Below are 26,331 nucleotides of genomic sequence, written 5' to 3'. Positions count from 1 at the left end.
TATTGTATGCTTAATGTCAATATGGTACTACTGTTAGTCTGAGATAGAAGTGATGATAAGATCATTCTTAATGAGTAATTAAAACATCTCCTAAAGACACATATGCATTCTTCTTTCGGGAGAACGGATGGAAGCTGTGTGAGTTATATATATTTTAATAAGTTATTTTCCAAATTCAATTTGAGCTAATGGCATATAGATTTTGGTCTGTGAGTCTAAAGGGGTTTAATGTTTAATTTGTAAGTGTTTCTTAAGCTATCTAATGTCTTTTGAAAATAACATTTTGAGAGAGCTCTTAGAGACTAATGGAAATTCGTTCACATTGAAGTTTTTTCACATTGAAGTAAACAGCTCTGCATTAGGCTTTAAATTTAGATCAGAGATTGATATTTTTTGGCCCCTTTTGATTCGGGGAAACACCTTTAGCTTGGAAAGAAGCTTTTGGATTTCAATTTTGCAGAAGACTTGTATGAAGCTGGATGTGGAAGACTATTGTTTCTAAGAAAGGGGGATAGTTTACTATTTTTATACGATAGATTAAGGAGTTTAGTTAAAGAGCCAAACTCCTCTTGTCTGGAAAAGTCTGGGATCTGACATGTGCAGTATAATATCAGCTGGCATCATAACTGTGCACATGAATGGGTGTGTGGTGAAAATGTGAGCTATGTTGTCAGACAACCTGTCAAAGTCCAGACATGAATAATTAATACTTGGAGAGAAATATCAAAAGGATTCCAGAGAATTGGATGTCACAAAGGAATCTAACATTTTGAAGAAACATATGAGAACTTGATCATAATTAAAGAAAATAATGATTGATTTAAGACAATGGACAATACAAAGCTGGTTGAATATTAGCTTGTAGTTTGAGTAATGCTATTTATTTACATGTTTTCAGAAGTACAAAGTTATATTGCAGTTGATTGAATTAATTTCTCAGTACAGTAAATCGCTAACCGGATATTTATTTTAGCAATATTTACTGAGAAAACTTTACAACGCTACTAATATATTTTGTTTATAACAGAGAAAGTTTAAAAGCTTACAACTTCATAATTCCAAAATCTCAATACATCAAAATGCTGTGAACTTAAGATAATTCTTTTACTCTGAGGGCATGTGTTTGTAAAATTTGTCTTTCGAATTTTAAGTTGCAATGAAAATTGCTCGATTTTATCTCATGGAAGAAAAGTCAACTTCAAACTTGGCATTGATTCATTTTGACTATGGGAACATGTTGGCTTTCCACTGTAAATGGGTTACAGCAATATTACAATTTGCATTGGAAGGGTAATTGAAATGTAATAACTCTTAATGGAAAATTCTATCTTTTGTAAATTTCCATGTTAAGCAATTTAAGGGTCTGAGAAAGGGACATATATAATTGAATAAAGTTATTTGCTGATTAATAACAAAATAGGAAGCTTTTTAAATTTCTTTTTAACTGATCCGAAAGGAATGGTGAATGCGAGTGTTCTTTTCCAAAGTCTAAGTTAGCTAGTATTTATTCTTTTAAACACATTTTGACACATGAACTGTCAATAGAAATACATTTTAAGAACGTTTCTTGGAAACTTTCTTCTCTTTCTGGTTGACATTCTGTAGAATGTCAATGTAATTTGTCCATTAGTTTTTTGGAAAACATTGGGTATTCTTGGAGAAATAAAACTCTGACCTTTTTATTTTTGTGTGTTGTTTGAGTAAACAATTGATACAGTTGATTAAAATGTGAGACAAGCAGACAGTGGGGTTTAGAGTTATTGCTATGGAATTGTGGTGTCACATTCGGTGCAGAAGTGGGCCATATTTTATCGAATTGAAGTGAAATACTATTTAAATTACTATGTAACACACATAAAACAATTATATTACATTGATCAGTGCTGGATCTATATTGACTATCAACCTTTGGATGTAGTATTAAAACTAGTACTTACATAAGAACATAAGTACATAAAAATTAGGATTAGGCAATTCAGCTGTTTGACCCCACTCTGCTTTTGGATAGCCATGATGTGGAAGTGCCGGTATTGGACTGGTGGGCAAAGTCACTTTACCTGGCAAAGGAGCTGTGCTCTGAAAGCTTATGATTTCATATAAACCTGTCAGGCTATAAACTGATATTGTGGCTTTTTTATAGGATCATGGTTGACCTTACTTCAGCTTCAACTCCACTTTCCTGTCTGCACTCCATAAGCCTTCAACCTATTACTAATTAAAAGTCTTTCGATCAACTAGTTACATTTACTCAGTGTCTCAGCATCCACTGCACATTGGGCTACTGAATTCCACAGAATTACAGCTCTTTGAGAGAAGTAATTTCTCTTCATCTCTATTTCAATTCAGCTAACCCTTGTCCTAAAACTGACATCTCATTCTCGATTGGTCCAAATGAGGAAACAACCTTTCTAAATCTACGTTGTCAATCCCCTATTGTATCTTATACACCTCAATTAGATCTCCTCTCATTCTTTTAAACTACTGAGATTATTTGTCTAAATTGCTGTATGTCTTCAAAAGACTTACCCCTCATTTCGGGAATAAATCCAGTGAATCTCCTCTGAATTACCTCCAATACAATTGTATTCTTCCTTGAGAAAGGGGACCAAAATTGTATGCAGCACTTCAGGTGCAGACACACCAATGCCTTGTACAGTTGCAGCAACAGTTCCCTACTTCATCTCTAATGCTTTAGCAATAAATGCCAAAATTCCATTTGCCTTTGTTATTACTGCTCTACCTGCATGCTAGTTTTCTGCAATTCGTGCATGTGGACACCCAAATCATGTCGTACCAAAGGACTCTGAACTTTCTTTCCATTTAGCTTATAAGTTGCCTGCCTATTCCTCTGCTAAAATGGATAACCTCACACTTATCCTGCCAAAAAAAATCACCTGCCAAGTTTTGGTGCATTCACTACCACATTTTGTTTTGACATTTTAGTTTAATTTTTATCTTCTTGAATGATGTTAGTGCTGTTAAATAATGCACAATCCTATTTCAGGAACTCCGTGTCAGATGGAGTACGCCAAGATTGGCTATTAAAGGGATTCTTTGTTTGATATGAAATTACAAACAATTTTGACCATTTGTACTTTCTCCAAAAAGAAACTGATCAAATTATCCAAATCAATTTGTTGTGGATAAACAGCCAATAAACAGATTTCCATTCTAACGATCTGGGTTGAACTCTAATCCAAATCCCAATAGCTAACCCAACATAGCATTCGGTTTCCTCAAATGTCAGCACTGAATGAAAAGCGATTGATTCAATATAATAGAAGAAATAAAGTATTCTGTCACAATTTACATATTTATTCTGGCCCTAAAATTGTGTTTTTCTCTTTTTATAGAATCAGGTGTTTTATGCAAATGCACCTGAAGGATCATGTCAAGCAGAGTTTCCTTGCAAAGATTCTGCCAGCTCTAACTTGCGGATCCTAGAGGAAGATGAAAAAGTGCTCAAGGGGAAGTACCACCAAAGCCTCCATCTATTCAAACCCTTCCGAACAACAAATAAGTAAGTAAATAGTTTAGACCAGAATAGATGTAGCAGAAAAGAACCATATAGTTTGAGGAAATCAAGACACACTGTTTTACCCAAAGGAAATTGAGTAGTATGAGCAACTAAAGCTTTTTTGATCTGCGTGATGTAACTGTGAGATACATTTGGGGGAAATATATTGAGTATTCAGATCTAGGTATTTTCCAATCAACCTGTTGTTACACATCTCCGGAGCAGGTGGGACTTGAACCCAGGCCTTCTGACTCAGAAGTAGGGACATTACATGTTTACAATTAGCATAGTTGTTTACAAAGGAAAGGCAAATATATTATAGGTAGCCAGTGATCAATGGCCGTTATCCAGTCTGCACAAATGTAGCCAGATTTATGATGCTCCTTTTGATATCTCAATGTACAATTATTAACCTTTTACAAGAGTGACAAAGCAAGTACGTGACTAACTGTGCTTAATTTGCCAAATGCAGCTAACTGCATGCTGCCCCTGACACTTCACACCCCCTTAAAGCCATGCACTCAGTAATGGATTTCAAGAAGACAATCAAACATGAAATCTGATGAAGAATCACCAGACCTGAAACACTAACTCTGATTTCTCTTCACAAATGTTGCCAGTCCTGCTAAGCTTTTCCAGCAACTCCTGTTTTTGTTTTTGATTTACAGCATCCACAGTTCTTTTGGTTTTTATTAAAATAAAATATGTTTGTGTTAAGGAGCAGATTTTGCATATTGATTGTACCTATAAGATAGAAGGGACATCTGAAATTTAAATTACCATTTGAGCAAGAAAATGAAAGATGCGATTAGCGATGATGGAGGCAAGATATTTACCTGTTAAGTAAGAAAGGATGATAGAACAACGTTAAATATCATACAAACCAGGTTGTAGTCCAACAGGTTTAGCCGGAAGCACTAGGTTTTGGAGTGCTGCTCCTTCATCAGGTCGTTCTGGAGTACACGATTGTAAGATGCAGAATTCATAGCAAAAGTTTACAGTGTGATGTAACTGAAATCGTACACTAAAAAATACCTTGATTGTTTGTTAAGTTTCTCATCTGTTAGAATAACCAAGTTAGTTTCACTTCTTTCATATGTAAATCGCAAAGCTTTTTTTAACAGTTACATTCTCAAGTGAACTTTAACAATTGGTGTCAACCCAGACAATGTATTGAAGGTGTTAGCCCCCTGTGTGCTGCTGTCTGTGCCATAATGTTTAGACCGATTCTAATCTAAAAAATGAATTAACAGAATCTTACATGGGTTCATGCAGTTTTTGAGCAAAATCCAATGTAACTCTGCAGGTACAAATTCACCCCACAAACGTATATGCGTATGTGTGCACGTGGGTTTGTGTGTGTAAATGTGTGTGTGTGTGTGTGTAGGGGGGGGGGGTTGGGGTGGGGGCCGGGGCGGGTGGTGCGGTTGTGAGTGTCCATGAGAGAGAGTGTATATGTGTGTGTGTGAGTGTAAAGGGGTCTAAGTCTGTGAGAGTGTGTGTCTGTGTCTGTGTCTATGTCTGTGTGTGTGTCTGTGTAGGAGTGTCTGTGTGTTTATAGTACAATGGGGTCACCTGTAGTGTGACATAAACCCAAGGTCTCGGTTGAGGCCATCCATCTGGGTACCGAACTTAGTTATCAGCCTCTGCTCAGCCACTTTTTGCTCCTGCCTGTCCCAACGTCCGCCTTGGAGGATGGTCACCCAAAGGTCTGAGGCAGAAGTGATCTCCAACTCGGAGGGAACACTCCTATCTGTTGATTGTTGTGTGTATGAGATGGACAACGTTGGCTGAGTTGCATGAGTACCTGCCAGGTACATGGTGGGAGGTGTTTCCAAGTGTAATGGTGGTATCCATGTCTACATTCTGACATGTCTTGCAGCATCTACTGTGACTGGGTTGTATGGAGTTGTCCTGAAAGCCAGGCAGTTTGCTACACCTTTAAACAACCACCAAACCTCAAGCAGATCATTGTTCATAGCAAACTGCCCTGCTTTTAGGACAACACCATACAACCCTGTCACGGTAGGCGCTGTCTGTCAGAGTATCGACACGGATGCCATCATTACTCGTGGGGACACCTCCCACCATGTACGTGGCAGGTTCTCATGTGACTTAGCCAACGTTGTCTATCTCAAATGCTGCAGGCAACAATCAACAGACAGGAGTGTTCCCTCCCAGTTGCAGAAGACTTCAGTGGTCCAGGGCATTCGACCTTGGACCTTCGGGTGACTATTGTCCCAGGTGGACTTCGGGACAGGCAGCAGCGAAAAGTGGCCAAGCAGAGGCTGATAGCTAAGTTTGGTATCCATAGAGATGCCTAAACTGGGACCTTGGGTTCATGTCACACTACAAGTGACCCCATTGCACTATATACACACACAGACACTCCTACACATACACACACACACACCCTCTCTCTCTCTCTCTCTCTCTCTCTCTCTCTCTCTCTCTCTCTCTCTCTCTCACACACACACACACACACACACACACACACACACACACACACACACACTCCCCTCTCTCTCTCTCACACATACATACACACACACAGACGCACCCTCTCACAGACTTACACCCCTTTACTCACACGCTGTCTCTCATAGACACTCACAACTCGCCCCCCCCCACACACACACACAAACCCACATGCACACATACACATATACGTTTGTAGGGTGAAATCTTTCTTGCAGAGTTATGTTGTACTTTGCTCAAAAATTGCATGAATCCATGTAGGATTCTGTTAATTCATTTTTATAGATTAGAATCAGTCTAAACATTACGGCACAGACAGCAGGACACAGGGGGCTAACACCTTCAATACGTTGTCTGGGCTGACACCAATTGTTAAAGTTCGCTTGAGAATGTAAATTTTAAAAAAAGATTTGCGATTTACATATGAAAGAAATGAAACTAACATGGTCATTCTAACAAATGAGAAACTTAACAAACAATCAAGTTATTTTTCAATGTATAATTTCAGTTACATCGCACTGTAAACTTTTGCTGTAAATTCTGCGTCTTACAATCGTGTACTCCACAACCACCTGATGAAGGAGCAGCACTCCGAAAGCTAGTGCTTCCAATTAAACTTGTTGGGCTATAACCTAGTGTTGTATGATTTTTAACTTTGTACACCCCAGTCCAACACCGGCATCTCCAAATCATGATAGAACAAGGGCTTTTCTCTAACATGGAAAATCAGAGTTTGTAGTAGTCTATAAACACATTATGTGGTGATACCCTAATGTTGGGACCATGATGAGGGCGATATGCAGCTTTTACTTCCAGAATTTCTCATAATTGAGAAGACCTCAACACCAATTTGTATGAAGCAGCAGTGCTGAAATGGTGTCACATCACCGCTTTAAGGGAAGATAATGACCGAGTGATATTATTGCTAGCTTATCAATACAGTTAATGTTCTGATGACCTGTGGCAGACCTGTTGACCCTGCAGAACCTCCCTTATTTGCATCTGGGGACCATCCAGAATTGGGAGAGCTGTTTCGTAAAGCAACAGCCTGATGTCATGATTACGAATGGAATTATAACCTACAGCTAATTCCTAGACACCTCCATCATCATATGAGAAAACAAAACACCACTGCACAAATCCGAAACAAATCAAAAATTGGAGGATGAACTCAGCAAGTCTGGCAGTATCTGTCCAGAGAACGCAGAGTTAATGTTTCAGGTTGAGCGAGCCTTCTTCAGAAGCATAGATGCTGTCAGACCTGCTGATATTTTTTTCCAGCAATTTCTGATTTGTATCACCATCACCATCACCATCTTCAATATGATGACAAGCCCAGCAGATTTGGCAGCACAATGCTATACAGTTAGGAGGGAGTTGACCTGGGAGTCCTCAACATTGAGTGCAGACGCCATGAAGTCTCATGGTACGAGGTCAGAGATGGAGAATGAAGCCCCCTGATAATTACTACATACCATCCTCCCTCAGTTGATGAATCAGTGCTCCACAATACTTGGAGAAAGAACTGAAGGTGGCAAGGGCAAAAAGTGTAATCTGGGTAGAGGACTTCAGTATCCGGTTAAGCATGGTGGTTGATGGGATATGTTCACCCTGGAGTTCAGTTACTAGTGGTGTACAGCAAGGATCTGTTTTGGGGCCACTGCTGTTTGTCATTTGTATAAATGACCTGTTTGAGGGCATAGAAGGATGGGTTAGTAAATTTGCGGATGACACTAAGGTCCGTAGAGTTGTGGATAGTGTCGAAGGATGTTGTAGGTTACAATGGGACTTAGATAAGCAGCATAGCTTGGCTGAGAGGTGGGAAATGGAGTTTAATGCAGAAAAGTGTGAGGTGAATCACTTTGGAAGGAGTAACAGGAATGCAGAGTACTGGGCAAATGGTAAGGTTCTTGGTAGTGTAGATGAACAGAGAGATATCGGTGTCCATGTACATAGATCCCTGAAAGTTGTCAGCCAGGTTGATAGGGTTGTCAAGAAAGCATACGGTGTGTTAGTTTTTATTAATAGAGGGATTGAGTCATGGAGCCGCAATGTCATGCTGCAGCTGTACAAAACTCTGGTGTGGCCGCACTTGGAGTATCGCATATAGTTCTGGTCACCACATTGTAGGAAGGTGGTGGAAGCTTTGGAAAGGGTGCAGAGGAGATTTACCAGGATGCTGCCTGTTATGGAGGGACGGTCTTATGAAGAGTGGCTGAGGGATTTGAGGCTGTTTTCGTTAGAGAGGAGAAGGTTAAGAGGTAACTTAGTTGAGACATATAAGATAATCAGAGGATTAGACAGGGTGGGTAGTGAGACCCTTTTGCCTTGATTGGTGGTGGCATGCACAAGGGGACATAGCTTTAGATTGAGGGGTGATAGATATAGGATAGCTGTCAGAGGGAGTTTCTTTACTCAGAGTAGGGTGTGAAATGCCCTGCCTGCAATAATAGTAGACTATAGTAGCCAACTTTAAGGGCACTTAAATAGTCATTGGGTAGACATATGGATGAATATAGATGGAAATGTGTTGCTGGAAAAGCGCAGCAGGTCAGGCAGCATCTAGGGAACAGGAGAATCGACGTTTCGGGCATTAGCCCTTCTTCAGGAATTAATTGCTGAAGAAGGGCTAATGCCCGAAACGTCGATTCTCCTGTTCCCTAGATGCTGCCTGACCTGCTGCGCTTTTCCAGCAACACATTTCCATCTCTGATCTCCAGCATCTGCAGACCTCACTTTCTTCCCATATGGACGAATATAGAATAGTGTAGGTTAAATGGGCTTCAGATTGTTTTCACAGGTTGGTGCAACATCGAGGGCTAAATGGCCTGTACTGCACTGTAATGTTCTATGTTCTATCCACCTTGACTGGCTTGGCACCAGCGCTACTGGTCAAGTTTGAAATGACCTTGCTGCTTAACTGGGTGTGCAGCAGTTAGTGAAGGAAACAACAATAGGGAAAAACCCTATTTAACCTCATCTAGCCAATGTGACCATGGCAGTGTTGGTAAGAGTGTCTGTATAGAATTTGCATCTTGTCCCCATGAGTGCGTGGGTTTCATCCGGGTGTTCTGGTTTCCTCCCGCATTCAAAGATGTGAAGGTTAGGTGAATTGGCTATGCTTAATTGCTCATAGTATCCTGGGATTTGAGGCTATGTAGGTTAGCCAAAGAAACTGCAAGGTTATAGTGTACAGGGAGTGGATCTGGAAGGGATGCTCTTCAGAGGGTTGGTGTGGACTCGATGGGCCAAATGGCCTGCTTCCACATTGTGGGAATTCTGTGATTTTGTTCTGTGATGGAATCTATGAGTGATCACAGCACTGACCTTGTGGAGATGAAATTCCACCTTTGTATTGAGATTACCTTGCAACAGGTGTGTGGCAGTATCACCGTATGAATGGGACAGACTTCAAACAAATCTAGCAATGCTAGAATGGGAATATATGAGGTGTAGTAGGCCATCAGCAGCAGCTGAATCATACTCCAATACAAGGTGGACAGTGAAGAAGGTTATCTAATAATACAAAGAGATCTTGAACAATTGGAGATGGAATTTAATTTGGATAAATGTGAGGTATTGTATTTCGGTAAAACAAACAGGGCAGGACTACCAATTAATGGTAGGGCCCAGGGTAGTATTGTAGAATTAAGATATCTAGGGGTAGAGGTACAGAAATCTTTGAAATTTGCGCCACAGGTAGACAGAGTGGTTAGGAAGGTGTTTGGCATGTTTACCATTATGCTAAGCCTGTTGAGTTTAAGAGTTGGGATGTAATGCTGGGGTTATACAGGATGTTGGTGAGGCTTCTTCTAGAGTACTGGGTTCAATTCTTGTCACTTTAATATAGGAAGGATACTATTAAAATGGAGAGGGTTCAGAAAAGATTTACCAGGATGTTGCCAGGAATGGAAGGTTTCAGATAGGCTGGGACATTTTTCACTTGAGCATAGGAGGTCGAGGGGTGACATTTTAGAGATTTATAACATCATGAGGAGTACAGATAAGGTGAATAGCAAGGGTCTTTGATGTAGGTTGGGGGAGTTCAAAGCTAGGGGGCATATATTTAGGGTGAAAGGAGAAAGTTTTAAAAGAACATGAGGGGCAACATTTTACATAGAGAGTGGTTCATGTGTAGAATGAACTGTCAGAGGAAGTGGTGGATGCCAGTACAGTTACAGACATATGGATAAGTACATGAATGGGAAAGGTTTGGAGGGATATGAGCCAAATGTAGGCAAGTGTGACTAGTTTAGTTTGGGAATATAGGTAGTTCTGGGATAACATGCATTTTAGCAGGGTAATTTGTCTATAACATTGCTGTAGGATTAGGAAATGGTATTTTCGAGAATGCTCACGTCCATTGGCAATAGCGTGCTTCCAGCAGGAATTGGTTTGCGTGCTTTGTTCTGTGCATGTACCAAAATCTCTATGCCCGTTCTACACATGCACCAGTGTCTGCACCATTCTGCACATACTTGACATCGGTGTCCGTCTTCGTGTCATTCTGTGCATGCCCCAATGTCTGCACCAAAGACTCTGCATTGTTTTGCCCATGTGTGATGTCAGTATTGGTCTTCGTGCCATTCTGCGAATGTGCCAATGTCAGCTGCCAGCAGAGCAGCTTTCTGTGAGAGGTACTGTATAGAGGGCAGTTTTCTTATATTTTTTAAATGTACTGTGTTAAATTTAGATTTGTTAATAAATATGATTTCATTCTTCGTTTAGGCTGTGCTATATTTTTCAATAGATGTTTGAGTGATCATGAGAGGTATTTTTTGCTGGTCTGCCCCTAACCCCACTTTTCCCACAGGCCCCATTATTTCTATTAAGCGATCTTTTATTCAGCGAGGTTTCGCTGGAGTGCAACTACGGCATTATTGGAGAACTACCTGTATAGTCGGTATGGACTACTTGGACCAAAGCATCTGTTTCCATGCTGCATGACTCTATGACTCGATGACAACCTGCAATGTCATGGAAAGGCACACCACCACTCTACCATTGCCATTATGCCTGGGATGAACCCTGGTTCATGAAGAATGCAGGAGGATATGCCAGAAGCAGCATCAGGCATACCTAATAATGAGGTGTCAACCTGGTGAAGCTACAAACAGGACAATTTGTATACCAAACAGCATAAACAACAAATGGTAAACAGAGCTAAGCATTTCCAAAACCAATGGATCAGATCTAAGCTCTGCAATCCTGCCACATCCAGTTGTGAATGGTAGTGAAAAATTAAACAACTCACTGAAAGAGGAGATTCATCAAATATCTCCATTACATAGCCCAACACATCAATGCAAAAGATAAGTCTGAAGTATTTGCAACAATCGTCAACCAGTTCAATTCACTTCACGTGATATCAAGAAATTGTTAGAGGCAATGGATACTGCTAAGAGCCCTAATAGCATACCAACAATGATACTAAAGGCTTCAGACTTTGACACAACCCTAGCCAAGTGGTTTCAGTCCAGTGAAACTACTGTCATCTACCTGATAATGTGGAAAATTGTCCATGTATGTCTTGAAGACAAAAAGCAGAACAAATCCAACCCAGCTAATTACCCTCCCCATTAATCTGCTCTCAATCATCAGTAAAGTGACAGAAGGTATCATCTGCAGTACTATCATATGCACCTGGTCACTGAGACTCAGATTGGTCTTTGCCAGAGCTACTCAGCTCCTGACCTTATTATAGCTTTTCTTCAAACATGGACCAAAGAGCTGAATTCCAGAGGTGAAATGAGAGTTACAGTCCTTGACATCGAGGCCATATTTGAGTGTGGCATCTTGGAACCCTAGCAAAACTAAAGTCAACAGGAACTGGGGGTGAAACTCTGCACTGGTTGAAGTCAAAACTATCACATATAGTTGCTGGAGGTCAGTCATCAAGTTCCCAAAACCTCTCTGCAGGAGTTCCTCAGGGTAGTGTCTTGGGATCAACCATCTTCAGCTGCTTCACCAATGACCTTCCCTCCATCATAAGATCAAGAGGATTGGAATTTAAAAGCACTGTTGTGCTACTGAGACTTTATAAAGCTCTGGTTAGGCCCCATTTGGAGTACTGTGTCCAGTTTTGGTTCCCACACCTCAGGAAGGACATACTGGCACTGGAGCGTGTCCAGCGGAGATTCACACGGATGATCCCTGGAATGGTAGGTCTAACATATGAGGAACGGCTGAGGATCCTGGGATTGTATTCATTGGAGTTTAGAAGATTAAGGGGAGATCTAATAGAAACCTACAAGATAATACATGGCTTGGAGAGGGTGGACGCTAGGAAATTGTTTCCGTTAGGCGAGGAGACTAGGACCCGTGGACACAGCCTTAGAATTAGAGGGGGTAAATTCAGAACAGAAATGCGGAGACATTTCTTCAGCAGGGAGTGGTGGGCCTGTGGAATTCATTGCCACAGAGTGCAGTGGAGGCTGGGACGCTAAATGTCTTCAAGGCAGAAATTGATAAATTCTTGATATCACAAGGAATTAAGGGCTACGGGGAGGGTGAGGGTAAGTGGAGTTGAATTGCCCATTGATTGAATGGCGGAGTGGAGTCGATGGGCCGAATGGCCTTACTTCCGCTCCTATGTCTTATGGTCTTATGTCTTATGGTCTTATGGATGTTCACTGATGATTACACAATGTTCATCATATTCATGATTTCTCAGAAACTGAAGGAGTCCATATCCAAATGCAGTAAAATGCATGCAATATCTATGCTTGTGCCCAAAAGTGGCAAGTAACATTGATGCCACACAATTGCCAGGCAATAACCATCCCAAATAAGAGAAAATCTATCCTTTGCTGCTTGACATTTAACGGTGTTACCACCACTATCAACATCCTGGGGGTTACCGTTAATCAGAAACTGAACTGGACTAGCTTTATAAATAGAGTGGATACAAGAGGAAATTAGAGGCTGGGGACTTTGCGACAAGTAACTTATTCCTGACTGCCCAAAGCTGGACCACCAACTACAAGGCACGAGTCAGGAATGCGATTGAACTCTCCCACTTGCCTGGATGAGTATAGCTCCAACAACATTCAAAAACCTTGAAACTATGCAGGACACCACAGTCCACTTGTCTGGTGCCACATTCACAATATTCACTTCTTCCACCACTAATGCTGTATAGCAGCAGTGTGTACCATCTACAAGAATGCCCTGCAGAAATTCACCATAATTCCTCAGACAGCATCTTACAATGACTTCTGCCTAAAAGAAAACGGGCAACTGATTCATTGAAATGTGGACCTCCAAACTGCTCACCATCTAAACTTGAAAGCATATTTATAGGAAAGAAAGAACTGTGGACGCTGGCGATTTTGAAGCAAAAACAGAAATTACTGATGAAATTCAGCAGTTCTGATGAAGAGTCACTGGACTCAAAACATTAACTTTGCTTTCTTCTCATAGATGCTGTCAGACCTGCTGGGTTTCGCCAGCAAATTCTGTCTTTGTTGGAAATATACTTCTCTTCCTTTAGTGTCATTGAGTCAAGATCCAGGAATTTCCTCCTTGACAGCATTGTAGGTCTACCTACTATAGCAGTTTAAGAAGGCAACTCACCACTATCTTCTTGAGGATAACTAGGGAAGGCAATAAATCCTAGTCCAGCCAATGACACCCACATTGCTTGAGTGAATTAAAAAAGAAGACAGTTAGTGCTTAAATTACATTATAGTCTCAAACTTCTATTCTTCTGTAAATTAACGTGAAAATAGATTAAAAATTTCAAAGCAAAATACATTTTTGTGCATCCACTCCTCCCAACTCACTTGCTTCCTCAAGTAAATCTTTTACAGAATATCAAACCAATAAATTTTATTGAACTTTACAAATTTATAATATTGATGGAATGGTAAATTGTGTTGACAATTAGAGAAGTTTCTGATTTGGTGAATTAGTCACTTCAACCCATGTCTTGACTTCTTTTGGGAAGCAGAAGCAGGTTTTATTTCCCCATCCTATGGAGCATATTTTATTATCTCATGGCAAATTCTTCTTTGCTCTTTGTTGTAAAGTCTCCCACTATTCAAACCTTTCAGAGCAACAATGATAATCCGTGTTTGCTCAGGACTTTACAACTTTTGATGCTACTTCATTTGAGTTATTACTGGCTGCTGTGATAAGGAAATGTGCTGTGTGACTCTGACAGAGAAGGTGAAATAATGAGGGAAAAAAGTTGAGGCTACACATTTTATCTCTCATTGGGATAGCGTACTGAAAGTCAAGGCCTTCTATTCCTGTAGTTGTCGCAAAAGTTAAAGCCTTTATAAAAAGTTGTCAAATTTCCCAATTTGCTGGTCTTTTAGACCCAGGTTGACAGACAGCTTAGTATAGTTTTCTGGATTTAACAAGAATTATTATCGTCGGTTCTGCTATAATGTAGTCATTTCATTCTCGTGCAATCCCATGTTATAAGAAAATCACGCAACAGCAGCAACATTTAAACTAACAGGGCCAGAATCGTGTTATAACCAACATATACTTTAAAAGTTCCTGCTTTAGAAACAGTGTCCCCAATTCATAAATTGCATTATAGCGAATTTGCATTAATGAAACACGTTATAGCAGAACAACCTGTATTTATTCCCAATAAATAGTATCTAACAACGGATAAACAATTATGAACTGATAATGTGGAACTCTACAAGTGAAAACTCTAACTCCTTATATAGCTTCCGCTAAGCATACATATACAAAGATACAATAAAACATAGAAGGTGGGGAGAACTGTAAAGGCAGTTCACTGGTTCTTGTCCACAGCAGTCCCTGTGATGATCCTTATGGCTTTTCAGCATCTGGTGCTTTTAGGTCTGTCTTATCCAGGTGGGGTTTCATTTTGCAGTAGGCACAGTGTGACTGGTTTGCAATTTAAAATGGCTCTGGTTTATTGGTTAAAAGGCACATCTTACAGCTACTGTTGAGGTGAAATAAGCTGGCTTTCTTCAGCTTGAGGCATTTTTATTTTGAAGCAAAGCACAGTTCCTCGCTTCTCAGAGGTGTGATGTTTTCTTCCGCAAGCAATTCAACCAATTAGGAGCCAACCAAATAGTTGTTGGCATGGTCTTTGTCATTGATAAGTGGCCAACATGCTTCAGACCAATGAGCATATCACACAGCAGCCTAAGGAAACAATCCTACTGAAGTATATATTTTAATGGTAGTATTCCTCTACGACATAAGATTTTAAATAAAACATAAGATAATATTGTACATGGCAATACTTCAGCTAACAAAAAAAATCAATTATGGTTACAATATTAATCATCCAAAGCAGTGCTTCCCAAACTTTTTCCATTGTGGCCCCATGTTGAGTATTGAAAATTGTTGCAACTCTCCATGAGACCTTGAGGGAGAGGGACCTTTCTGTTGGAGCAGGTGTGTTGCTATAATAACTCAGTCAAAGCTCCTTTTTGGTCATTACTATCTGAGAGTTTGCAACTCCAAGGTTTCAGCTCACACTTGAGATCCTGACCCCCAACTTTGGGAAGCCTGATCCAGATTACAAAAAAACTTTACTTGTTTCATGTGCTACTTCGAATGTACTTGTGTAAGATTATTAAGAAATATCCAGCTGATGTCAATTTTAATAAGTACCATTTTCTTTCAGGCACAAACATCCAATTGACAATTCAGGCCTATTCTCTTTTATGACCTTGAACTGGCTTTCTCCTCTAGCATGGAAGGCCTACAAGTATTCACAACTGGAAATGACAGACCTCTGGAATTTGTCCTCAAATGAATCCTCTGAATTAAATTCTCGACGGTAAGTGTGTCTGGAGTTTCCAGGCAACTGACTTGTGTTACTGCCTTTTTGTTATGTCATCTCAGTAATTCCATAGATTGGTGATCTGAGTAACAGCTCTATTCTGTAGGCCAGACCAGGTAAGGACAGCAGGTTTCCTTCCCTAAAAGATATTAATGAACTAGGTGGGAAAAAAAAGAACTGTGAATGCTGGAAATCAGAAACAAAATCAGAAATTGCTTGAAAATCTCAGCAATTCCGGCAGTATCTTTGGAGAGAAAGCAAAGTTAATGTTTTGGGTCCAGTGGCCAATTTTTCCAACAATCAATGATGATTTTCTGGCCATTAGTACTGAAACTAGCTTTAAATTGAGATTTCTTTTGAAAAAATTAGTGAATTTATTAATTGAATTTAAATTTAACCAGTTGCGAGAGTGGGATTTGAATGTCTCCCAACAACATTAGCCCAGGGCCTTTGGATTACTAGACCAGTGGCATTACCACACTGCATCTCACCCAAGTTGCCCAAATTCCATGAATCCTTTGGGACCTTTTGTAACTGATTATTTGCAGATGCTGTTGTAATATATTTTTGAGGAGAAAGTAAGGTCTGCAGATGCTGGAGATCAAAGTTGAAACTTTATTGCTGGAACAGCACAGCAGGTCAGGCAGCATCCAGGGAACAGAAGATTCGACGTTTCGGGCACAGGCCCTTCTTCCTGAAGAAGGGCCTGTGCCCGAAACGTCGAATCTTCTGTTCCCTGGATGCTGCCTGACCTGCTGTGCTGTTCCAGCAATAAAGTTTCAACTAATATATTTTTGACCATACCTTTGAAGAGTTGTATTGTTGGAGCTTTATTTTGAGATAGTCAATTCACGGTGGCTCAGTGGTTAGCATTGCTGCCTCACAGCGCCAGGGACCTGGGTTTGATTCCCGCCTCGGGCAACTGTCTGTGTGGAGTTTGCACATTCTCTCCATATCTGTGTGGGTTTCCTCCCGGTGCTCCGGTTTCCTCCCACAGTCCAATAATGTGCAGGTTAAGTGAATTGTTGTCTTTCAAACAAAAGATGAAAGTAAGTGAAAGCCTCATCTGCGCTCTCAGACAGATGTTTAAGATCCTATGGCAATATTTTGAAAATAAAATAAACAGGGCATCATTCATACATCTGGGTAATATTTAGCCCTCAATCAACATGACAGAAGACAGATTATCTGGTGGTTGTCACATTGAAGTTTGTAGGAAGTTTGTGTGCAACTTGGCTACAACATTTCTTAGGGCAGGGTCATTGAATATTTTCAAGGCATTAGTAAAGGGATTTGTGACTGACAATAGAGTCAGAGAGTATTTGGGGTATGCAAGAAAGAGGAATTAAGGCCAACATCAGATCAGCTATGATCCTATCAGCTTGAGGAGCTGAATGGCCTACTCCTGCACCTAATTCATACATATGAATATATTGCCATGTCTGAGCTAGGATTGACTTTGTATCACCCTTGAGATTTTACATTTTGAAGTTAAATGGAGCTGTTCATCCATATGAAGGATATCTATTATATAGGCCCATAGCTGGAATGTGGTATTGGAATATTACACTGGTAAAACTGTTCCCATGGATTCAAGCAAAATGCAGTCTTTACTTTAGATATTTTGAAATTCCAGCATGGATAATACCTGGTACCTATACTAGAAAACATCCAAGCGGCAATATTGCTTGCAGCCCTAATTTATTGTTCATCCACAAAAATACTGATGTTTGTCAAAGTACCAGAATTTATACCCAATGATTTTCTGCTCTGGTTTTGGAGAAACTAGGACACAATTTCATGGGTGCCAGATACGCTCCAATAACCAAGACATACAGACAGGCTTCATTTGTTTATAGCTTATTCTTGGTCGTGATTCCTGAATTCCTGTTTTGCCAAGTATTGTTTATAGCTGTGTCAGAATCTGTCTTCAACCAACATTCACAAGCATACCTTTTCCAATAATGTCGAATACTGGATAGCAGGTCTAAACTGGTTGGACGATTGTTTTTCTGCTTATAATATTGGAACTCTTAAGACCCTGAGAAGTACACCTCCACTGACTGATATGATGAAATGTAGGTCCTTTTTCACTTTAATAGCTTACTGACTTCCCAAATAATTCATTTAACCATGAAACTATTGGTGAATCCTCAGAAGTTTTACTTTTAACATAAATTGTTGGAAATATTTCCAGTATCTCTAAATGTTTGTAGCCACAGATGAAACTGAACTAGGAACAAGAGGCACATAAATCCTCAATCTGCTATATGATTCAACAAGATCATGGGTATTCTAGAAGCAACTTTATAATTGGCCACCTAGTAAGATCCCATTTGGCACACAGTCATTCATCAGCCTGGGCTTGGGGCACACATGTGATCCAGTCAATGGGACCCATAGCATGCTGATAAATTCTGTTTTTTTGTCATCAGAATTCCGATTCCTTGAATGTAATCACTTAATTTGGCTACAATTTATTTGGCGCCTTTTTTTTCAAAACTTTAATATGTTGTCGATTTTTCAGCACTGATCTCTGCAGCACCCAATTAGTAAAGTTTCCCAACTGCAAGTGACCCACATGTCCTGACAGCCTGTTCTGTTAGTTGGCAAATTCTTGATCCATGCAAAGATATTATTCCCATTGCCGTGAACTTTTATATTGAGAAATGATCTTTTATGTAATACTTTATTGAATCTTTTGGTAATTCAAATACACAATGTCTATTGGTTTCCAGTTATCCACCCTGCTGGTTATATCCTCAAAGTATTCTAAATAAAGTTGTTGAACTGTTGAATCTGTTTGCACATTTTGGGTTTTTATTGGCAATTTTTGAAAAGAAGTTTAAAATGTTGCCTTTAAAGTTAGATATATCTTCTCACAACTTTGAAAATAAATCTGAAGTTACAATATTAAATTAACATTATTCTGTCTCAAATAAGCAATTCACAAAAGTCTCCAAAAGCTGTTGAATGATCTGTCTCCAGAATATTGAGAAAATATTTCTATCAAAGGCACAAATATCCAATCCAGATCATGAGTTAATGCCACTACTGTTAGCTTATATTTGCCACTGTGCAATGTGAGTAATTTCTTTTAAGTCCAAAAAGATTTCCATAGCAGATCTAAAAATAATTGGATGCTTCAAATTGGCATTTACAGAATAAATTCTGGGCATGAGTCGATGATAGACTGAATTTATGCACACACACAAACAGACTATCTAGTTGTGAACTATTATTTCCCAGAGAAGTGTTGGCTGAGGACATATTAACCAGGATGAAACTTCTTCATGCAATAGTCATTCAGTTTTCAAATATTCAAGCCCTTCAAGCCTGCTCTGCCATTTTTGATCATTGCTGATCCTTTAACACAACACCATGCTCCCACATTCTCTCTATGTCCCCTGATGTCCTTGACATCTAAAAAAATGATTAGTCTAAAGTGTAAAACCAGGAAAGTACTTCTGAGGCTCTGTAAGACTCTGGTCAGACCACATTTGGAGTTTTGTGCACAGTTTTGGGCCCCATATCTCAGGAAGGATGTATTGGCTGTGGAGCATATTCAGAGGAGGTTCACAAGAATGGTCCCAGGAATTAAAAGCTTAATACGTGAGGAACTTTTGAGGACTCTGGGTCTATACTCGATGGAGTTTGGAAGGATGAGGGCGGGGAATCTAATAGAAACTTACAGAATACCGAATGACTGAGTAGATTTTGGGAGGATGTTTTGATTGGTGGGAGAGACTGGGAAACAAGGACACAGCCTTAGAGTAAAGGGAAGACCTTTTAGAACGGAGATGGGGAGAAGCTTCTTCAGCCAGAGAGTGGAATTCATTGCCACAGAAGGCTATGGTAGCAAGGTCATTGAGTATATTTAAGACTGAGATGGATAAGTTCTTGAGTATCAAGGGGATCAAGGGTAATGGGAAGAAAGCAGGAGAATAGGATTGAATGGTGGAGCAGACTCGATGGGCTGAATGGCCTAATTTCTGCTCTTATGTCTTATGGTCTTATATTTACCTTGATAGTATACAGTCTGTACAACACCAACAAGAGCCTATAATTATTTTGGTGTATTATCTTAAAATCATGTTGTTTCTCTGTTTCATGAACGGTATTCATGACGTTTTTGTTATGGCTCTATTTGGTTTACTAACAAATTTGTTTTTAACAAAAGTTGTTCAAGTCAACAATTTTCCTTAATTTCCCTGATAATTGATCTCAGAAATTCCAGGACAAGAAGTACATAAAGACCATGAGAGTTTAAGACGTATGTGCAAACCTATTGTTACTAATATGATATCTCACTCAGACAGTCAAATCTTCCCAAGAATTTAGAGACATTGGAATTGAAGATAATAACAACTTTGGGACTTATTATCTTTAGTTTTATATGCAAAAAACTTGTTTCTGCCACTATGTGCTGTAAATAAAATAACTAGAGGAATTAATTTTCTAGTGTAACATTTGCTCTTAATGGCTATCTTGTAATATTTTTATTAATATCTAGCAGAATAATCCATTGTACTTCATTAGACTTTACAGTTTCTCAAAAATCGTATTCTTTTCCTTCCTCCCTTTCAGACACATTTTTCTGCAGAAAAAGGCATATTACAGATGTGAAATGATGTAAAACGCCTCATCAAGTTAGGGCACTGGACATGGGAGAAACATAAATACTGGGAAGAGTTTACTACTTTTGATCATGTAGTAGCCTGTGTATTAGTCTCTATACAATGAATTCCCTGATAATGGATAAGAACACTTAAATTACAGAAAGGAAAATATATGATGTATGCATTTGCATAGTATCTTTCCACCTTGTTGAAACTCAAATTTATTCCTTGTTCATTATTTTGTCATTCACTGACAATATTATAGGATGTGACAATTTCAGCTTGGAAGGAACCCTTTTGACCTGAGCTGTTACTAGCTCAAGATTAGAACTATTTGTTTCAGTCCCATTTCCATGCTGCTTTGTTGTACTCTTTAATAATTATCTTCAAAATGTTTGTCTAATTTTCTATTGAGTGTTATCCTTGGTGCAGTGGTAGTAAACTTACCTTTGAGTCAAATTATTGTTAAATGTTCAAGTTCCATGCAGAAACTAGCACAAACTAAATGATACTTCAATACAGTACTGTAAAGGAGTGTCCAGTCCCTCTTCTGTCTTCCTGCTATGTTTTATTCTGCAGATATCTCTTATTATTTACATTTTTTAAAAAGCTGCAAACATTTTTGGAAGAATAATTAAATTAAAATTTGAGAAAATGCTTTCCATTCCAAAAAAGAAAAGGAATTATAAACCACCATATATATTTGTGTAAAAGTCAAATTTTTTAGACTACTTTTAAAGGTTCAATTTATAGGGTCAAGTTAGACATGGGTACTCATTTTGAGGGGCTGAAATTCATGCAGTTCAAAATACCATATTATTAGCAGAAGTTGATTTGATCGCACAACTAGTCCCAGGTAAAGAAGAAAAACACACAGAATTACGGTAAAGGCAATTACCAGATAAAAGCAAGAGAAACAAGAATGAATTACTGGTAGTAAATTTTATTTATACATACTGGTACAAAAATTTAACATGTCAAAAGATTAATTTAAATTCTGCAAAATCACGTTGTTCACCATCATCATGGCCTGGTATAATGCACACTTAAAATGAAGCATTTATTACATGCTGAATGTGTAAGTGTCCTGAACTTTCCTGCCAAACTTTTCTGTTTCCCTCCCACTTACTGTCGTATGTGATGGACCTCAGCAATATTAACACATGTGTCAAAGAATTAAAGATATATGTACCTAATACATCTTACTTTTATTCAGATATAATGGCACAATTAAAATGATTAACTTTTTAACGATATTAACTTTTGAATGTATAGTGAACAAAGTGCGATAACTACCGATAGACTTAGTACCAGCCTGAATGAAAGAATGAATCAAAATGGGCTATAGTAAACCATGTGGGCTGAGTACAGTTATGAATGAATGCGATTTTGTTTAAATGGGTTAGTGGGTGCATGCAGTTTCCTTTGTTGAAGACTTATAATGCGATATAGTAGGGTCAACTTTTACATGAGATATATGGAAAATACAAGATTTATTGGCCGAAAATACAAGATTTATTGGCCAAAACTAAGTGGTTGACTTTTACATGAGACTGACTTTTACACAAGTATTTACTGTAGTTTTAATATGATTGCAAAAAAAACTATAAATGCAGTAGTTTATATTAAAATGGCATCTGAAATAAATGCAGATTACAGAAACAATAGGAATACATTTAAGAAGGCATCGCTGACTTTGCATTTTTTAAAAATTCGGAACTGATGACACTTAATACATTTTGCAAACTCAGGTATAATTTCTGGAGAAACAATTGGAAAACCTGCAAGTGGGTAAGATATGCTGTGGTAATGACTGCTGTCTAAATGGTTTCACAGTTGAAAGGATGACTATCCTTAATCAATGCCACTCTGTAATAGATCAGACTGGCAGTCAGTTGCTTCAAGTATATCTCTCTATCTTTTATCGAACCTTTTGAGCTCTTTTTTTGTCTTATAATGGATTATATTCTTAGAAAGAAGTAAACCATATGTTATAACAATACTATCAGGAAATTAATCAATTAAATAAAATATATAAATAAGTATAGTCTAAACACAGAGCTAGCAGACCAAATGCCATTAGTGCCATTAATAAATATGACCTAAATAAATTTTTTTAAATGTGTAGACCAGTATTGTACAAAACTTTGCCAGCAGGCCAGCTGATGATTAATGTTTTGAGTAAGTGCAGCCTTGCTAAATTTTAATTACTTACAGGTCAAACAGAATAAGATGTAATTCGCCAATCAGTCAGCAATGAACTTTACATATAGATACAGAAGTATCAGTATATCAATAACCAAATCCCAAACACATGTAATCAAGGTAGATTCAGAAGACCATCAACTTGAACTTAATTAAATAAATCTTGCCTTAGTATTTAAACTCAGTAGTGGATCACCCTGGAAATTAGTACATTATTTCGAACTAAACAGATGTAGAGTTTTGGGGGAGGCAGGTGTTCATTCATTAAATATATAAATCTATATTCTTGTGGATAATTATTTTTATACAGGCTTCTAAACATTTATTGTATTTAGGTTAGATTCTAATGCAGAATTGTAAACAACAGGAGCAAACCTATATGAGTTTTTAAAATATCTTTTTTGTAATTTTACATCAATTTCCTTTTACTTTCTTGCTGTATGTTTCACTGCTGCTGCAATAAGTTCATGTAATTACAATCTCCTTTAGCAAAGCTACATTTTTGATAAATATATTACAGAATGTTGTGAAAGGCTGTTTTGATGTGAACTTCTGTGGACCATATAGAAATATGTCTTTGTAATATTATCAGATACTAGTACAAAATAATCTTTACTTAGTGCCTTCGGACTATAAGAAAGGAATGTTTATACTTTAAAAGATTTTGTGTAATTTATATTTTCAGGGAGGGACAAGCAACTTTACATGGTAGTTTCAATATCTTGTGCAAATATGTTGCTATTCAGTTACTTTTTTTTTAACCTTTTTGGGTTGTAACCCAGTTGGAATGCATGTGAACTCTTCATGTAGGTAATATCAATACAGGGTTTCCTCAGAGTGATTTTAGTAAGCATAATGATAAATCCTCACCAAACACACAGGGTTAGTACATAACAGATATGATAAGGTTCTCATGCAAAGATACTTCTTAATTTGTGTTATAAGAGAGCATCTGCGCTCATTGGTAAATTTGTTTGTTGTTTTAAAACATCCTAGTAAATTTTGTTGAATGACATAATTATATTGTGCCCCAAATAGTTTGTTAATCTATTCAATTCATTGGTTGCTGATGCAGATTTGAGAAGCTATGGCAAGATGAACTGAAGAAACATGGACGAGAGAAGGCCTCACTGGGACGAGTAGCATGGCGATTCTGTCAAACACGGGCTTTCATCGCTGTTGGTTGTCTGATGATTACAATGCTAGCTAGCTTTATTGGTCCTGTGAGTAATATCTCATTTGACAAACTTTCCGAGAATCAGTTGTACTGCGTGGAGTTGGACTTAGGGAGAGTCAACTATGTTAAGCAATGCAATACTTGCAAGGTGAAAATTTTCTTTATTGTGAAAAGTAATTGTTGGATTGGAACTATTTTCTTTCAAAAAGCTGAAGAACTTTTCACATGATGTTAGTGTTGCTGTATGGGCCAGGATTTGTTGTCCATCCTTAGTTGGGTACATTCTTGAACTGCTACAGGCCATTTGGTGGAGATACGCCTGCAATGCTATTAGCGAGGGAGTTCCAAGATTTTGTCTCAATGACAATAAATGACTGATGATCTATTTCGAAGTCTTGGTTGTGAGTGGCTTGAAGGGGAGCTTGCAGGTGGCAGTGTTCCCATGTATCTACTCACCTTGTCCTTCTAGATAGTGGTGTTTGTGGGTTTGGAAGGATTTGATTTACTGGAGCAAATCAACTTGTGCCAGTGAATAATTATAGTGAATTTTAAATCCTTCCGGGAGATCCTTCTAAAATCATACTTAACAATATTGCTGAAGTAAATGATTGTCATGATTGGGAAGATACAATCGTTGGAGCAAAATAACTATGAATCAGTGCACATTCAGATATTAGGAAGCAATACCACCAAAATGTTTGTGGAATTCTGACAGAGAATTCTAATAATCCTTAAAGTTGTGAAAAGTCTCATTCTCTGCCATAGTGTTTTGTAATTTTTCTTACTGTTTAATAGAATTTCATTGATTTTGCAAACCAAACAAGACAATTATTTATTTCCTTTACATTTCTTTGGAGGCTCACTAGGTTCTCAGAAGCCTAAGATTTATAAGGTACAAGTCAAGAGGAGTGCAGTGCCAACAATGCTAAACAAAAACTCCAAGATTACAACATGAAGGTTTACATATTTGGGATTCATGTCTCCTTGTGAGTGTAGCCTGTCTTTTTACCGGGAACTGATCCAGTGTCTGGAACATATTTTTGATATATATCACATTTCTGAGCTTTGGCTAGCTGATTTCGTGGGGAGTGGGCTGTTTAGAGGAACAAACCAGCAAAATGCCTATGCCTGGCCAAGATAGCCATAAACACGTCCAGGCAGACAGAGTTTGAAGGGGGTCATGCTTTAGTTAAATCCACTCTCCAGTCTCCCCGGATGAGGGAGTACACACGTATGCCAGTGTCTGCTGATGGGGTTAAAGGGAAAACCAAAATGCTCATATTATACATTGATGATCTGAATGAAAGAACTCAGGATGTTGCTGCTAAGTCTGCAGATGACACAAAGTTAGGTGGAGGGACAGATATTGTTGAGGAGGCAGGAAGACTGCAGAATAACTTATTCAGGCTAGGAGAGTGGGTGAAGAAATGGCAGATGGAGTACAAATTGGGAAACTGTAAGCTTATGCACTTTGATGGAAAGTAAAGAAAGGTAGACTATTTTCCAAATAGGGAAAAGTTTTGGAAATCTGAAGTATAAAAGTGACTTAAGAGAATCCTGAACTGGATTCGTAAGGTTAACAGGCAGGTTCAGTTGGCTGTTAAGAAGGTAACTGCAATGTCAGCATTCATTTAGAGAGGCCTAAAATACAAGAGCAGGGATGTAATGCTGAGGCTTTATCAGGCTGTAGTCAGACCACGTTTGGAATATTGTGAGTAGTTTTGAAGCAAGAATGTGCTGATGTTGGAGCAGGTCCAGAGAAGGTTTACGAAAATGATCCTGAGGCTGAATGGCTTGTCAATTGAGGAGCAGTTGAGGGCTCTGGGTCTGTAGTCAAAGGAGTTTAGGGAGGATCTCATTAAACCATACAGAATAGTGAGCAGACTGGATGTGAAGATGTTTCCACTAGTATGATACACTAGGACCTGAGGGTACAGTCTCTGTATGAAACCATGACGTGATTGTTAAGAGATTCAAAGGTTATGTAGAAGAGGCAGGATTTGAGATAGGGTTTGAGAAACATATCAACCATGATCAAATGACAAAGCGAATTCACTGGGCCAAATGGCCTAATTCTGTTCCTGTATCTTATGGTCTGATTGAAGTCTTTGGTGACAGCTGAATGCTGGGGAATAAGAAGGGGTGACTGGGATGGGCATTTCCTTTTGATTTTTACTTACAATAATGTGGCAGTATCCATTTCAAAGCATTGGTAATTCTTTTATTTCTTAACGAAGCAGTATAAGGAAATATTTAGTGACACTGATCATGGGTTCCAGACTTAGGAGCCATACATTTGTAATGCTTCACTTTGTGAAAAAAGCCAGAACAAAGTAAAGGTTGACTGCTGGTCTTATCCTTGACCAGTTGGCTGTCAGAAAATTAACATCCACCACCTATGCACAGTGGCAATTGTATATACAAGTTGCAATGTGGCAAATCATCAAGATTCCTTTGGCAGCAACTTCTAATTCGGTAAACTCAGCCACATGGATGGACAAGGACAGTGATGCATGGGATACAAGTTCCCTTCCAAGCCACACAGTATCCTGAC

At 38.7% G+C, this 26,331-nt stretch overlaps 1 protein-coding gene across 6 annotated transcripts in view; it reads left to right on the top strand.

Annotated features, from left to right (window-relative positions):
* LOC122557198 (ATP-binding cassette sub-family C member 5-like) overlaps positions 1-26,331 on the top strand; it is a 190,985-nt gene that overhangs the window by 23,929 nt on the left and 140,725 nt on the right. For all 6 annotated transcript variants that reach the window (XM_087992076.1, XM_087992080.1, XM_087992077.1 and 3 more), the window contains 3 exons: positions 3,354-3,520; positions 15,618-15,773; positions 23,676-23,823. In XM_087992076.1, the coding sequence (XP_087848202.1) occupies positions 15,658-15,773; positions 23,676-23,823 (264 nt within the window). In that variant the 5' untranslated portion in view covers positions 3,354-3,520; positions 15,618-15,657. The remainder of the gene's footprint in view (positions 1-3,353; positions 3,521-15,617; positions 15,774-23,675; positions 23,824-26,331) is intronic.

The sequence above is a fragment of the Chiloscyllium plagiosum genome, unplaced genomic scaffold (genome assembly GCF_037043375.1).
Source record: "Chiloscyllium plagiosum isolate Xiang-an unplaced genomic scaffold, Cpla_swu_hap1 HiC_scaffold_11, whole genome shotgun sequence".
NCBI lineage: Eukaryota > Metazoa > Chordata > Chondrichthyes > Orectolobiformes > Hemiscylliidae > Chiloscyllium > Chiloscyllium plagiosum.
Note: the sequence above shows the minus strand (reverse complement) of the source record. Positions and strands in the feature narration are given on the sequence as shown.